Here is a 17,929-nt window from a genome sequence, read left to right on the forward strand (position 1 = left end):
ACTATTTGTTGAGCATTTATTACACAAATTAAAACTAGTATAAAAAAATTCAAGGGAAGAAATACTTACCATTTATTTTAGCATTTACAGAATCATAAGGATATTTGCTTTTTGCTTTCATTTCTTGAAGCCATCTAACTGCTGATTTACTGAGGCCAACAAGTTCAACAGCTGACCCATTCCTGTAACATATCACATTCATTCATTGTCAAAAATCAGAATAATCCTCAATATACACATATATGGTACATATGTGTGGCTGGGGTTAAACCACAAACATTCAAATATAGAAGTTCCCAAAAGTCCTTAACCACACATTTATTTAAAAGCAAGTCATATTATAATCAGATATAAGATGTGAAACTATTATCTTACTTGTGTTAATAATTGTTTACCACTACTGTTTGATATATGCCTGTTTGAATGGTTTTACACTGGTAATATAGGAAATATGTTCCACTGGAATTTATATCACAGAAAACATGTTCCAGCACTGGAAAATTTGTCACGAAACTATTTTTTTACCAAATGTGAAATAAGTTCCAGAACAAAAATCACAGCTCCATGAATTTTGTGCCAATATTTACAGTGACTTGACTGTTAGTGTTGCTATCCACCAATTGCAATTCATTCAAAATTTTGACCAAATTGCAATTTGTTTTATTAAACCAAATTGTTCAACTGGTCAGAAATTTGAACCAACTGCTGTAGAAAACCACAGTCAAGTCGTGAAAGTGCAAGGTGATAAAATAAAACATACTTACAATCCTATAAGACTTTAACTCCACTTTATTGATGGTATTACTTAATCAGTCTATCAATCTGTATAGTTACATTATAGCCATTACCATACTAAAGGTGAACTGTTTTATTTTTAATTGCTATAAAAATGTCCAAACTAAGCTTTTATATAGTTTTTCTTTTGAAAAGTATTCTATATTCATAAGAATCACACATGATGTGAATAAAAACATTTCATATTCAGTAAAATATTTGTGAAATTGCAATATGTTTGTAGGAAGGGGAGATAATCTTTTTTGGTTTCAAAAAATCTTCATTCAAAAGAATAGTATTTTAGGTTATCTCCCCAAGGAAACTTATCAATAGCATATTGTTATTTCACACGTATTTTACTGAATATATGATGTATTATTTTAAATGATATATGATTCTTATAAATATAAAATCCTTTTCGAAAGAAAAACTATATAAAAGCTTAGTTTGGACATTTTTATAGCAATTCAAAATAAAACAGTTCACCTTTAGTATGGTAATGGCTATAATATAACTATACAGATTGATAGACAAATTTAGTAATAACATCATTTAAGTGGAGTACAAGTCTTATAGGATTGTAAGTATATTTTATTTTATCACCTTGCACTTTCACATTTTGACTGAACAATTTGTTCAATATTCTGACCAGTTGAACAATTTGATTTTATAAAACAAATTGCAATTTGGTCAAAATTTTGAATGAGTTGCAATTGGTGGATAGCAACACTAACAGTCAAGTCACTGTAAAAGTTTTTATAAGTGAAATATTCGTTCCTGTGATAAAAGTTTTGAATAAACAATTTTCATAGAAATCAATGAATAAGTTCCAATTAAAACTTTTTCACAGAATATAAGTATTTATATTATTATGATAGCTGAATGCTGTACTATGCTTGCATGGGTACACATGATTTGCAATTGAAGGCATTACTGAAACCATAGGATGAAGATATGATATCATAATTTATATTCATGTTTTATGTGGTATTCCTCTATTTTTCTGGTTAACAGTCATGGTTGTTCTTTATATACATGTACTTAGGTCATGGCACAGTTTCAAAAGATTGTGACTTTTGTTTCTTTATGTCTTTTAATATAATTGATCAGTCACTTTGTCCCTTTCAAATTAACTTAGTACAAATGTTCATCATTAACTATACTGTTTCTTCTTATTAGTAATGGACTTCTGATTTCATACATATCAATATAGTACATGTTTTTATAATGTACTTGAATGATAGCTTTAAACTCACTGAAGACAAATGCTCAGTTTATAAGATAACAGTGGAATACATTTTACAGACAAGTAACTTATTTCACCAGGTGAGGATCATATCTCACAAATCCAGAACTTATTTCACCAGGTAAGAAACATCTGTCACAAACCCAGAACTTATTTCACCAGGTAGGAAACATATGTCACAAACCTAGAACTTATTTCACCAGGTAAGAAACATATGTCACAAACCCAGAACTTATTTCACCAAGTAAGAAACATATGTCACAAACCTAGAACTTATTTCACCAGATAAGGCACAAATTTCACCAACTTGGAACTTATTTCACCAGGTAAACTAAAGTGTCATTGTCAAAAATCACAATAATCCTCAATATACAAATATATGGTACAGATATGCAGATGGGACTAACATTTAAATATTGAAGTTCCCAAAAATTCTTACCCAGACCTATAATTCATTGAGAGTCATATTAGAACTCATACCAGCGGCATGTTTGTTTATACCTTCATATGGTTCACTGATGGATACCCAAATCTCTTTTCTCTCATGAGAACTTTAAAAATCCCACATTCTTTAAAACCTATCTACTTCTATTTTCAAGACTAAAAGTAAAACCCATAAAATAGATATCAAAGCAAATCCACTTAACCTGTTTCTAGTTACATATGATCATGAACAAGAAAAGAAAAATTTCCTGCAGCCATTGTTTTCTCAAAATTTGACTTGTAGAATAGATCACTTTATACAATCCCTTGTTTCTATAGATAATCTAATCTTTGCTTAAGTCTTAAATTCTATTATAGGCAACAACAATATCAAAATGTTAGCTGGAGAATATTTAATCAAAAAATTAATCTAAATTATCTTACAAACATGATAAAGCTACTATAGAACAGTATTTGACATAACATTTTGGTATTTTTGGTTATTAATGCTCTTTGACTTAAAGCATCACGTAATTGTCTTTTTTAGGCAAAACATGTGTCTGAACTACCAAATTATATGTCTTGTATTTTTGATGAGTTTTTAAATTTTGTAGCTAATTAGGCATATATAACCTTGGTGTTGCTGGTTTTCCTTTGTTGCCAGCTTTCTCAGAACTTCCCATTTTATCCATCCATGTTCCACAGTTCCACTCATTACCACCAAACACAAAACCATTTTCCCAGTTCACACCAATCTCATTGTTAAAACCTATAAGTAAAACCAGGAATCAGTTGTATTTCTTCTGAATTTTGGAGTTTCTCTATTTCAGTTTTACACATAATACTAACAAACATTGTCAATAAAAGTCTGGTAATTTCTGTATGTGCTTTTTAATTTAATATGTATAAATATTGTAATTGTTAAATACAGAAAGACTCGACAATAATTAAACAGTGTAAGCATCACCTCTCTAAATGCATCAACTGACAAATGAAAACTGTAACAATAGGGAATAGGACATAATTTTTAACTTACTTATCTTATATTACAGATCAGACAACTTTTCTTGTGTCTTGAGATCAAAACAGGAATGTAAACATGATTAAGTAAGAAGTTATAAAAATTAATATTTCAAATATAAAGTTAAAAATTTACTTTGAAAGGGTGTGTTTATATAATAAAATAAAAAAGTAAAAGTAGCTTATTCATACCTGGATCAATCATCTGACTATCTATCTCTGGACCAGCTTTAAACTCTCTGTACTTCAGACCTACCTGGATCAATCATCTGACTATCTATCTCTGGACCAGCTTTAAACTCTCTGTACTTCAGACCTACCTGGATCAATCATCTGACTATCTATCTCTGGACCAGCTTTAAACTCTCTGTACTTCAGACCTACCTGGATCAATCATCTGACTATCTATCTCTGGACCAGCTTTAAACTCTCTGTACTTCAGACCTACCTGGATCATTCATCTGACTATCTATCTCTGGACCAGCTTTAAACTCTCTGTACTTCAGACTTACCTGGATCAATCATCTGACTATCTATCTATGGACCAGCTTTAAACTCTCTGTACTTCAGACCTACCTGGATCAATCATCTGACTATCTATCTCTGGACCAGCTTTAAACTCTCTGTACTTCAGACTTACCTGGATCAATCATCTGACTATCTATCTCTGGACCAGCTTTAAACTCTCTGTACTTCAGACCTACCTGGATCAATCATCTGACTATCTATCTCTGGACCAGCTTTAAACTCTCTGTACTTCAGACTTACCTGGATCAATCATCTGACTATCTATCTCTGGACCAGCTTTAAACTCTCTGAGCTTCAGACTTACCTGGATCAATCATCTGACTATCTATCTCTAGACCATATTTAAACTCTCTGTACTTCAGACCTACCTGGATCAATCATCTGAATATCTATCTCTGGACCAGCTTTAAACTCTCTGTACTTCAGACCTACCTGGATCAATCATCTGACTATCTATCTTTGGACCAGCTTTAAACTCTCTGTGCTTCAGACCTACCTGGATCAATCATCTGAATATCTATCTCTGGACCAGCTTTAAACTCTCTGTACTTCAGACCTACCTGGATCAATCATCTGACTATCTATCTCTGGACCAGCTTTAAACTCTCTGTACTTCAGACTTACCTGGATCAATCATCTGACTATCTATCTCTGGACCAGCTTTAAACTCTCTGTACTTCAGACTTACCTGGATCAATCATCTGACTATCTATCTCTGGACCAGCTTTAAACTCTCTGTACTTCAGACTTACCTGGATCAATCATCTGACTATCTATCTTTGGACCAGCTTTAAACTCTCTGTGCTTCAGACCTACCTGGATCAATCATCTGAATATCTATCTCTGGACCAGCTTTAAACTCTCTGTACTTCAGACTTACCTGGATCAATCATCTGACTATCTATCTCTGGACCAGCTTTAAACTCTCTGTACTTCAGACCTTCAGCGTGTCTTTGTAATGCTTCTTGCATCACATCACATAATGGCTGATCCTGCAAAACAGTACAAATTTAGTGGAGTCACACTTAACAATAAACAGTTTAGATTTTACTGAAGTTTTATTATACTGTTCAATAGAAACATGAGATCTTATAACCAGAACCTTTAACTAGTTTAAACATATTTTATTGTTCAAAAGGACAAAAGTTTTGGACATAAATTTTTCAACTTAGTAATGTCTTCTACAATACATACATAAATATGAGTGGACATTAAAGGTATATCTGACATTAACAACAACAAAAATTTAACGTAAAAACTAAGTCCCCAACTCCCTGTTTAATTAATCTGTGACAGCCGCTACTGCAAATATAAATTTAGGCAAAAACAATTAACCAAGAAGCATGATTTCATAACTTACAAAACAGCCTGGTTCTTGAACTTCTGGACTATCTGAAGGATATAATCTGTGTACTATATCATGTAAAATACTTGTACCATCTGGGACAATTTGGCAGTAGTCTTGTATTGCCTGCAGCCACCACCAAACAGCATCACGACAGTTAAAACGAGCTCCTTTTCCCTCGTTCAATAAATTAGGTATAAGACCATGACGTAAACATCCACCATATGCTAGTATTATAAACCTACAAAATAAATCATTTATTAGAACAAAAATGACTCAATAGTCACATAAACTTGAAGCTCTCAAGAGCCTATGTCGCTCACCTGACTATACTTGGGTTTTTGAAATCATATAAAAAAAGATAACAAAGCACCAACACTTCATCAGCACCTCATAAGGAGCATTTATGACATTTAAAGTTTCATTCCAAGCAGTAGTTCTCTAAGAGAAGACATATGTATGCATTTTCCATAATGTCCAATGTTTAAACTATTTCCCCCAATGTTGGCCATCTTAGATGATGGTTCAGCTTCAAAGTATCAACACATGGCCAGCATGTCATAAGGACCATTCATGCTAGGTTTGGTTTCATTCCATTCAGTGGTTCTCTAAAAGAAGTCATTTGTATGCATTTCCCATAGGGTCCTATGTTAAACTAATTCCCCCGCTGGCCGACATCTTGGATGATGGATCGGCGACAAAGTAACAACACTTGATCAGCATCTCAAAAGGACCATTCACCCTAGGTTTGGTTTCATTCCATTCAGTGGTTCTCTAAAAGAAGACATTTGTATGTATCTCCCATAGGGTCTTATCTTAAACTAAGTCCTCTGCTGGCAGCCATCTTGGATGATGGATCGGATAAAAAGTAACAACACTTGGTCAGCACCTCATAAGAAACATTTATGCTATGTTTGGTTTCATTTCATTCAGTGGTTCTCTAAAAGCAGTCTGCATGGTTAGCCACTAGTCCGATGCCCCAGACTAGTAAAATTTCATTCTGACTAGTAAGTTTTTGCAAAACTTTGTTTGGACCAATAAAAAAAATGTCAGGATATTGGTCTTCGGACTAGTAGTTGAAAAAATTTTTGGTGCAGACTGTAAAAGAAGACATTTGTATGTATTTCCCATATGGTCCTATGTAAAACTTAGTCCCCCGCTGGTGTCCATCTTGGATGATGGATTAACTTCAAAGTAATAAAACTTGGTCAGCACCTAATGTGGAACATTCATGTTATGTTTGGTTTCATTCCATTCAGTGGTTCTCTGCAAGAAGACATTTGTATGTATTTCCAATAGGGTCCTATGTTAAACTAAGTCCTCCCCTGGCGGCCATCTTGGATGATGGATCAGCAACAAAGTAACAACACTTGGTCAGCACCTTATAAGGAACATTCATGCCATGTTTGGTTCTATTCCATTTAGTGGTTCTCTAGAAGAAGTTCAAAATGTCAAAAGTTAACGTCGGAGGACGACGGACGCCAAGTGATGAGAATAGCTCACTTAAGGGCCAGGTGAGCTAAAAACATAATTGAATTCATTATAAATTAAACCTACATTAAACATTTTATAACCTAGTCATATGTAGATGGCTGCTAAAACAAGACAATACAGATTAAATATTAAAGGATAAAAAAGACATAAAGTATTTTATTGGACATGCTGGACAAGAAAATATTTTACAGTGAGTTGACTATGGGTGTTACTGTAAAACTTTACCTATAGCTCAACCTGTTTTTAAAATTGACAATACAATAGGGACATTTAAATTGACCAGTTGGTATTGTTAGATTTAAATCTACCTTGATTCTACCTGTAGTTTTTTATTTACCAGTTCCAACCTTACAGCATGCTTTTTTCATGAATTTTTCTTTACCTAAGATTTTTCTTTTTGATAGGGAAGAAAAAAGTTTTGGTTTTCATTGTTTTAAATCCCCAATATATATGATTTATCTATATTTTACCTAAAACTCTAAATCAGTAAAAGATTTGATAAATATTTCTGTGTGATTTAAAAAAAAAAATCACTTTTCAAGTTTTTCGTTTGAGAATCCTTAAACAAGTAAAAGCAAATAAACATTGCAATTACAATCTTTTTATTATTGAAATGAGTGTATTCCTAGAAGTAATTGGTCATACAATTGCCAAAGAAACAATATTCAGAAGGAAATAGAGAGATTTTAATTTTACTGTCATTTAAAATATTAGGAGTGATCAAGTCAAACAAGAATGTCTATATGTTATTTTCTTGCAGTGTATTTAAAATTGCATGGCCTAAAACTCACTACACTTCATCTTAATGTTTACATAGCCAGATACTAGCAGTGTTTAATACCCCGAATAATCCAGTCGTAATATTTCACTCACTTTAATGGCTACATTATTTCATTTGTATTGTTGAAAAAAACCTTCTTTTTTTATCTTTCTTTGGCCTTTTCTAATTGGAGATAACTCAATATAATTTGCTTTTGCTCTTTTGGAAATCTTAATAAATATATTATTTCAATAGGTTGATGAATACTTATTGACATGTTCCCTGTACAAATTGTTTATGCATATTGAAATCGGCGCGGGACGTTTGCGCTTTTTCATAGGACATTTGCGCTTATTTTTTTGGACACTTGCGCTTCAAATCATAGGACATTTGCGCTTTTTAAAAAAGGACATTTGCGCTGTTAACATAGGACATTTGCCCTTTTGCAATATTGGATTTTTATGACTATCATATCTTCCTCTTTAATACTGGCAGAATAATATTTTTTCTTTATGGTTAAAGGTTTAAAAAAATCATTTAATAGCACATTTCATAGCACATTCATTTCATAGCACATTGATATGTGTTTAAAAGTCTATATACACTGAGCTAACGGTAAACATTCTAAAGACCAAAAACACGTACAGTCATCACAGGTCAGTTTTCGCTTGATATATGAAGACCAAGGATTGGACAAATTTAGCTCTGTTTATCTGTTCAGACTGGCATTTCGCACACATTTCAAATATATATTCAATATTCTCTTTCCCAATTCTTGACAGGGGTGCCTGTTCATCAATATAACGAATCTAATGTGATTCACATACTGTTGTTCAATGATGCTCTTTAAAAAGATAAAAATATCAGGATGAGTCGAGTAGAACTGTTCATTATAATGTACAGGGAATGATTCTGGACCATTTGTCGTACTAATGCCAAATATAAGTTAAATTTATTTACGCAATAATTACTTCTCTTTAAAATTACAGATAGACGACAATAGGTGCAAAAGCGCAAATGTCCGGTCAATTTAATACTGGTGAATCAAAATTTAAAGCGCAAATGTCCATAGTATTTGAAGCGCAAATGTCGTATCGTTTTACAGGTAAAAAAGCGCAAACGTCCTGTGCCCATTGAAATATCAAAATCATAGTTGAATAAACAATTTTATTTATTTATTGACACTGATATTTGACATCTCATCCAGAATTCCAAAGATTTTAAATAATTCCCAATTTTATTCATTTTTCACAGAATCTTTACATAATTCAGAATCTTGTAATTTTTTTTTGTCATTTCCATTACTATATTCCAAATAGTTATCCTCACTTTACAAATATTTTGTTAAATATTATTCATATGGTTGCTATATCACTTGATTATAATATATCCAAAGTGTACATTTTTATTTCATTTCCTATGATGAATTTCCAAATTAAACAATATTTGATCCAGAATTTTATAATGACTATTTCCAATTTCACATTCACTTAAAACATATATCCTCATGTTAGGAATATTTTAGAATATTTTACTTTCATTTTTCACTTTATCACTAGATTAAGACTATATATATCCACTGCATTAATTCAACTTTTATTTCATTTCCAAGATCCCATTTAAATGGTGAATTATCTTAAGTTTGTAATAGATCCCAAAATTAATAATGAATGTTTTTAAAATCACATTTAAAGCCACAGAAACATGTTGGATGAACTCACACTATATCTCCTACTTGAATTCCAGTTTTGAATTTTTTTAATCTTTAACATAACTAAATCCCATCTTATGAAAATTGAATTTCCTTGTGTGAACACAGCATTTTATGCACTAATGTCCTACTAATATAATAGTAGATTTCAAAGAAAAAACACTGCAAGGTATACTCCAAAGTTATTTCGAATGAATTATTTCTCCTTGATCCCTTCCTGGCAATAAATTCTTGAATAAAACAAATCACATTTTAAGAAGCAAAATTACTATAAAAAGTCTGAGAAGTGAATTTAAATCAAATAAATCCAATGTATGCACAATGATACCAATAGATTTCAAACATTGCAAATAATTAATAATCCAAAATGGAAATCTTGAAGGGTCATGAGAAGAAATGAACAACATATGCATCTGAAAATTTAAACTGTAAACACCTGAACAGCTATTTCTTGTTTCACTGGCAGCTGGACAATATTATGTATAAGGGTTCGAATTTTAAAGAAAGATTTAGCATGTAAAAGCAGTTTAAATTTTCAAACATATTAACTCGTAGTTAATTTAATCTTTTACTGATTTGGAAATTTAGGTAAAAATTAGATAATTCATATATCAGGGATTTAAAACAATGTAAACCAAAACTATTTTCTTCCCTATCAATTTTTGAATAGAATAATCCTAGGTAAAGAAAAACTTCATGAAAAAAGCATGCTGTAAGGTTGGAACTGGTAAATAAAAAACTACAGGTAGAATCAAGGTAGATTTAAATCTAACAATACCAACTGGTCAATTTAAATGTCCCTATTGTATTGTCAATTTAAAAAACAGGTTGCGCTATAGATAAAGTTTTACAGTAACCTCATAGTCAACTCACTGTAATAAAAGCTTCAATTGATATGCAGTAAAGAGATATGGTAAATGCCTTTGCCAAATTAGACCTATAACAGTCAATTACTAACTGTTGCCAATGGTGATAAGTTATTACAACCACCCACCAAAAGAAATACCAGTGATAGAAATGTATTCCTTCCCAAATTAACATACCTGGATTCTTGATATCTACCAGTTACCAGTAATAATCCTCTCAATGAAATAAATGTATCCCTTCCCCAATTAACTTACCTGGCTTCCTGATATCTACCAGTTACCAGTAATAATCCTCTAAATGATATAAATGTATCCCTTCCCCAATTAACTTACCTGGCTTCCTGATATCTACCAGTTACCAGTAATAATCCTCTCAATGAAATAAATGTATCCCTTCCTCAATTAACTTACCTGGCTTCCTGATATCTACCAGTTACCAGTAATAATCCTCTCAATGAAATAAATGAATCCCTTCCCCAATTAACTTACCTGGCTTCCTGATATCTACCAGTTACCAGTAATAATCCTCTCAATGAAATAAATGTACCCCTTCCCCAATTAACTTACCTGGCTTCCTGATATCTACCAGTTACCAGTAATAATCCTCTCAATGAAATGAATGTGTCCCTTCCCCAATTAACTTACCTGGCTTCCTGATATCTACCAGTTACCAGTAATAATCCTCTCAATGAAATGAATGTGTCCCTTCCCCAATTAACTTACCTGGCTTCCTGATATCTAACAGTTACCAGTAATAATCCTCTCAATGAAATAAATGTATCCCTTCCCCAATTAACTTACCTGGCTTCCTGATATCTACCAGTTACCAGTAATAATCCTCTCAATGAAATAAACGTATCCCTTCCCCAATTAACTTACCTGGCTTCCTGATATCTACCAGTTACCAGTAATAATCCTCTCAATGATATAAATGTATCCCTTCCCCAATTAACTTACCTGGCTTCCTGATATCTACCAGTTACCAGTAATAATCCTCTCAATGAAATAAATGTGTCTCTTCCCCAATTAACTTACCTGGCTTCCTGATATCTACCAGTTACCAGTAATAATCCTCTCAATGAAATGAATGTATCCCTTCCCCAATTAACTTACCTGGCTTCCTGGTATCTACCAGTTACCAGTAATAATCCTCTCAATGAAATGAATGTATCCCTTCCCCAATTAACTAACCTGGCTTCCTGATATCTACCAGTTACCAGTAATAATCCTCTCAATGAAATAAATGTATCCCTTCCCCAATTAACTTACCTGGCTTCCTGGCATCTACCAGTTACCAGTAATAATCCTCTCAATGAAATGAATGTATCCCTTCCCCAATTAACTAACCTGGCTTCCTGATATCTACCAGTTACCAGTAATAATCCTCTCAATGAAATAAATGTATCCCTTCCCCAATTAACTTACCTGGCTTCCTGGCATCTACCAGTTACCAGTAATAATCCTCTCAATGAAATAAACGTATCCCTTCCCCAATTAACTTACCTGGCTTCCTGATATCTACCAGTTACCAGTAATAATCCTCTCAATGAAAAAAATGTATCCCTTCCCCAATTAACTTACCTTGCTTCCTGATATCTACCAGTTACCAGTAATAATCCTCTCAATGAAATGAATGTATCCCTTCCCCAATTAACTTACCTGGCTTCCTGATATCTACCAGTTACCAGTAATAATCCTCTCAATGAAATAAACGTATCCCTTCCCCAATTAACATACCTGGCTTCCTGATATCTACCAGTTACCAGTAATAATCCTCTCAATGAAATAAATGTGTCTCTTCCCCAATTAACTAACCTGGCTTCCTGATATCTACCTATAGATGATAGTTCAGGCAACGATATTACAACAACTGTTCAGCCATTACATTTAATATACAAGTACGTATTTCCGCCCAAGGCGACGTCACTGACAATACGACGTCGACAATAGACATGTACAATAGTTGGAACGTTATGTTCCCGCGATAATCTCAACACTACCAGTTACCAGTAATAATCCTCTCAATGAAATAAATGTATCCCTTCCCCAATTAACTTACCTGGCTTCCTGATATCTACCAGTTACCAGTAATAATCCTCTCAATGAAATGAATGTATCCCTTCCCCAATTAACTTACCTGGCTTCCTGATATCTACCAGTTACCAGTAATAATCCTCTCAATGAAATGAATGTATCCCTTCCCCAATTAACTTACCTGGATTCCTGATATCTACCAGTTACCAGTAATAATCCTCTCAATGAAATAAATGTATCCCTTCCCCAATTAACTTACCTGGCTTCCTGATATCTACCAGTTACCAGTAATAATCCTCTCAATGAAATAAATGTATCCCTCCCCCAAATAACTTACCTGGCTTCCTGATATCTACCAGTTACCAGTAATAATCCTCTCAATGAAATGAATGTATCCCTTCCCCAATTAACTTACCTGGCTTCCTGATATCTACCAGTTACCAGTAATAATCCTCTCAATGAAATGAATGTATCCCTTCCCCAATTAACTTACCTGGATTCCTGATATCTACCAGTTACCAGTAATAATCCTCTCAATGAAATAAATGTATCCCTCCCCCAAATAACTTACCTGGCTTCCTGATATCTACCAGTTACCAGTAATAATCCTCTCAATGAAATAAATGTATCCCTTCCCCCAATTAACTTACCTGGCTTCCTGATATCTACCAGTTACCATTTATAATCCTCTCAATGATATAAATGTATCCCTTCCCCAATTAACTTACCTGGCTTCCTGATATCTACCAGTTACCAGTAATAATCCTCTCAATGATATAAATGTATCCCTTCCCCAATTAACTTACCTGGCTTCCTGATATCTACCAGTTACCAGTAATAATCCTCTCAATGATATAAATGTATCCCTTCCCCAATTAACTTACCTGGCTTCCTGATATCTACCAGTTACCAGTAATAATCCTCTCAATGAAATAAATGTATCCCTTCCCCAATTAACTTACCTGGCTTCCTGATATCTACCAGTTACCAGTAATAATCCTCTCAATGAAATAAATGTATCCCTTCCCCAATTAACTTACCTGGCTTCCTGATATCTACCAGTTACCAGTAATAATCCTCTCAATGAAATAAATGTATCCCTTCCCCAATTAACTTACCTGGCTTCCTGATATCTACCAGTTACCAGTAATAATCCTCTCAATGAAATAAATGTATCCCTTCTCCAATTAACTTACCTGGCTTCCTGATATCTACCAGTTACCAGTAATAATCCTCTCAATGAAATGAATGTGTCCCTTCCCCAATTAACTTACCTGGCTTCCTGATATCTACCAGTTACCAGTAATAATCCTCTCAATGAAATAAATGTATCCCTTCCCCAATTAACTTACCTGGCTTCCTGATATCTACCAGTTACCAGTAATAATCCTCTCAATGAAATGAATGTATCCCTTCCCCAATTAACTTACCTGGCTTCCTGATATCTACCAGTTACCAGTAATAATCCTCTCAATGAAATAAATGTATCCCTTCCCCAATTTCTCATATATCCAGCACCAAAGTGAGAAAAGCCTAAAACAGAAAAAGTCTTCCGTAGAGAATACAAAGCTTTTATGTTTGTCAAGATACTACAAGATAAGCACAAGTTACTTATAGATTACCTACAGCTTAGTATACAAGAGAGTTACTTGGCTACAATCTCATTTAAGGGGGATAGATTGTTCTCAAGTCTGAAGATCTAAGATAATCTGTTTACTCATATTTTCCTAGAGATTTTCCTAGGCTAGGTCAATGATTTTGGCTTATGACATCATAGTGATCTCACTCTACATGACTATGAGAAAAAAAATTCGCAGTGGAGAAGCATAATATGGAAAATTACCACAAAAAATAATTAACTCAGAATTTGAAAAAAAGGGAATAAATGTTTTTATCTATGGGTGTGTATTGTGGTAGTTAAATTTTATCATCAATAGGTACTTAAGACTTTAAAAATATGTCATGATAATCAATAAAATAAAATACAAACATGACAGTCACACATACCAGCTGCTAACGATAATGTGGCCTCTTTGTCATCTTCATCTACAGGTGGTTTAGGTAGTGATAAGTTAGGGGACAAGGGAGGCAACTTAGATGTCTTTACAAAGCCACAAAATTGAACAGCTCCCATTGCCAATATCTTAAGAAAAGTGGATCCATCTTTAATAAAACTAAAATAAAGCAAGTAATAATTATCAATAAAGAAAAGTATTTTTGTCACCATTTGAAGTACATGTTCACTTATTTTCAATTTATACCACTACCCTCTTAGCCATGCTGTGTAAAAAGCATAGCAGAAGTTATTAAAAATACATATCTCTTAATCAAAGAAAAGTATACTGCTAGAAAACCATAAATTATGAATATTTTATGCTATCAGGTATAATTATTCACAAACTTATAAGGAAATATTGGTGAATAGACAAATTTGACTAAACATGACAACATTTTTTATTTGAGGGACTTTTATTATAAAAAATCTTTATTTTAAAATAAGATCATCATATTTGAAGAATCTGCACTGTCAATTTGGAATCCTATGATCTTATGATCTATATAAAAGCAAAGGCACTTACTCCGACATCTGTTCTACAACCCTGCTACGAAGCACAATGAAGGATCCCATTATAATAGTGTCAAAGTAACATGGAACCAGAGACCTTGGCACATTGTACAGATGTTTAAATACATCATCAAACCACTGTCCTAGCTGTAAATAAAAAAAAGTGAATCTTTCAAGTCAATTTCTAATAAAAACTATAAAGTAGTCAACTTTACTTAATTGCTACATTTTCTCTTATTTAAATTAATTTCTTTTTCATTTAATGTTAGAAAATTCAGTTAAGATTTGCATTTTCACAGATAAATCATTAGACATAAAAAGTACAAATTTGTACAACTTTATCCCCTCAACTACAACAGTAATCCCCTATTGATAGTAAATACAACAAGTGAAACTATGAGCTACTGCTCACTGATAATTTCCCAGCTGCAAGCGGATAATTTGAATAGTGTAAAATGATACAAGTGTTCGGTAAACAGGAAGTTGTTTGAGTGATGAATCTGAAAATGCATTAAACGGTATAACTGACTCCTATAAACCCTGAAACCAAATTTCAGAAATCCTTGTTATGTAGTTCCTAAAAAAGATGCAGCAAAAAATATTCATTGGACAGAAGGACAGACTGACAGACTGATGGACGGACAGACAAAGTTAAAACAGTATACCCTCTCCTTTTTAAAGTGGGGGTATAAAAGTTAAAACAGTATACCCCCTCTTTTTCAAAGTGGCGGTATAAAAATCTGTGTAAACCCTTGAATTTTAAGGTTTGAACATTTAACCAATGACATTTCATTATGAGGAATATTGTAATCAACGAGATGTTGAAGTAGGCATCCATATGTATATCAATATAAGTTTATAATGATAAAGATAAAACTTAACCTACAACTTTTGTTCCTTCTTTGACTTTAAGTCTGTTAGCTATATACTGAGGAAGCCAGTTCCCCTCTCTGAGATTTCCACAAACAGCATGTCCTAGATCATTTCTTTCTCTCATTTCATTCAAAACAGCAACGATACCTTGAAATAAATAGATTTCAAAGTGGAATACTAAAAAAATTACTCATACTGACAAAAATTACATCAATCAATGAAATTCTGAAAATGTGTTAGACATTCCTTTTTCCCCTAATAAAGTTATTTATCAAAGTGATAGGAGTTTAAATTCAAAATAAAAATAACAAACCTCTAATACCACAGTAAACAAAAGGACCATGTCCTGGCACATCATAGGCACCAAAACCATTGCCATCAGATTGTTCTTCAGCATCACAGCGATACAGAACATGATTGAGATCTGTCAAGGAAAGTTTCCCAACAATGGCCTGGAAATTAGTGGTGTCCCATGATTCATCGTATGTTTTACGACCACTGTAAGATCTCATCAGATAGCCAAACTGACCACAGAATTGTCGGATCTTTAATATTGCTTTAGAAGCAGAATTAGATAAACCACACCTACAAAATATAAGTTGCATTTAGAAATATGTTGTTTCCAATTTGAATTTTGAATTTTTGAAATGTTCCTCTATGCATGATTTGAATTAAATGTTTTAGTTGATTAATTGTTAGTTGTTTGTTTAGTCTTAGGACAGTCACATATATAGAATTTGAAAGTGGTTTAACATGTGTGTGAGCACTCAATCCTCCCCTATCATGGGAAAGTGGTTTACCTTTTATGTATCATTTCTTTTAAACTATATTACTTTTTCAATTGAAAACATTAGGATATATGAAAAACAATCATCTGACATCTTTCATTTCAAGTATAACGATTCAACTGATTTCCTAAACATGCAATACTGCTTATAAAACTTTTCTATTTGACAATAAAATAGGGATGTATAACAAATGTCTTAACATATCAGCACTTTATTTCTGATAAGTATAATTTAGTGTATCCACAAATTGTAAAAATGTCTTCATCCAAAATAGAAATTAGGATACCTACTGAATAATTACAACACTTCCAGGTGTAAATTGTTTAAATGATATTTGTGTAGTTTCTCCACTTTCTGATAAGGTAATATCCACCATTTTAGTTTGTTTAGGATCAAAGTTCTGTCTCATTTCCAGGTAATAATTAGGTAAACCATTAATGTATTCAGTATCTTTGACATATGTGAATTCTTTAGCTTCTAGAACTCTTCCTTCAAACAACACTTCCTTAACTCGTCCTGTAAAAAACAAATGAAGCATTATTATTAAATTTATTAGTAACACAGAATATAGAGCAACATATGGACCTCGAATCCAGCTTGAAAACAAGTGATGACAACTTTATACAATTAATTGTATATTTAAAACAAAATGTGACGTTATAGCAGAAAATCAAACGAATTTTAAAATTTCTTTTTATAGAATCTACTTACTATAGTAAAACATTTTAGTTTTTGTTTAATAGTTTCCTTTTCATGGGATATATTTTTTATAACATGTCAATGCAATCAAATACATTATACTAACTTTCCATTAGAGACCTTCAAGAAACCTTTAGACAATGGACAGTAATTAAAAGGCTGTTCCGTTGAATTATCACATATATATATATATATATATCACCAACTATATATCATCAGATAAACTGATTTAAAGTCATATAAATGAGTGATTGGTGAAACATGATGTTAATCCAATTCTTGAACCAATGCATGTATATATCATTAAAACTTAATCTTAAAAATTTTGTCATATTTTACGCTTCAATATTGTATATGTAAATGCTCCTTTGTTCGGACGTTGAAAAGTTCAGTGCAGAAAGAACTTACTAAAGTTCCACCGGAACAAAATGACTAGTTGAAAAGTTCCAACGGAACATATCAACTAGTTAGAAAGTTCCTTTTTGCCAAATTAGTCAAAACCGGATCTAACAAACTAGCCCAAAAGTTCCAACGGAACTTAGGGCTATTCCAGTAAAAATTATCCAGGGGGGGTGGAACGCCACTTATTTTTTGACCCCCCACCTATGGAAAAGATTAAAAAAATACACCCCCACCTAGAACATGTATTTTCTTCCAAGACCCCCTACCTAGAGAAAAAAAATAAAAGTTAGCTAGTTTTTTAAAGTATACAAAAATGTTGCATCCTGTCAAATAAATGTAAAATTTGTTGGTTTATCTATTTCAGTGCATCCAAAAAGAGGGGGCCCTCTGGCCCCCCCTA

The 17,929-nt window shown here is 32.8% G+C and overlaps 1 protein-coding gene across 5 annotated transcripts in view; it reads right to left on the bottom strand.

Annotated features, from left to right (window-relative positions):
• LOC143064295 (glycogen debranching enzyme-like) overlaps positions 1 to 17,929 on the bottom strand; it is a 49,949-nt gene that overhangs the window by 12,817 nt on the left and 19,203 nt on the right. For all 5 annotated transcript variants that reach the window (XM_076237036.1, XM_076237059.1, XM_076237051.1 and 2 more), the window contains 10 exons: positions 16,719 to 16,944; positions 15,954 to 16,225; positions 15,654 to 15,787; positions 14,781 to 14,914; positions 14,209 to 14,375; positions 13,632 to 13,734; positions 5,352 to 5,577; positions 4,872 to 4,983; positions 3,077 to 3,212; positions 70 to 182 (listed from right to left, as the gene is read on the bottom strand). In XM_076237036.1, the coding sequence (XP_076093151.1) occupies positions 70 to 182; positions 3,077 to 3,212; positions 4,872 to 4,983; positions 5,352 to 5,577; positions 13,632 to 13,734; positions 14,209 to 14,375; positions 14,781 to 14,914; positions 15,654 to 15,787; positions 15,954 to 16,225; positions 16,719 to 16,944 (1,623 nt within the window). The remainder of the gene's footprint in view (positions 1 to 69; positions 183 to 3,076; positions 3,213 to 4,871; positions 4,984 to 5,351; positions 5,578 to 13,631; positions 13,735 to 14,208; positions 14,376 to 14,780; positions 14,915 to 15,653; positions 15,788 to 15,953; positions 16,226 to 16,718; positions 16,945 to 17,929) is intronic.

Source organism: Mytilus galloprovincialis, chromosome 1 (genome assembly GCF_965363235.1).
Source record: "Mytilus galloprovincialis chromosome 1, xbMytGall1.hap1.1, whole genome shotgun sequence".
NCBI lineage: Eukaryota > Metazoa > Mollusca > Bivalvia > Mytilida > Mytilidae > Mytilus > Mytilus galloprovincialis.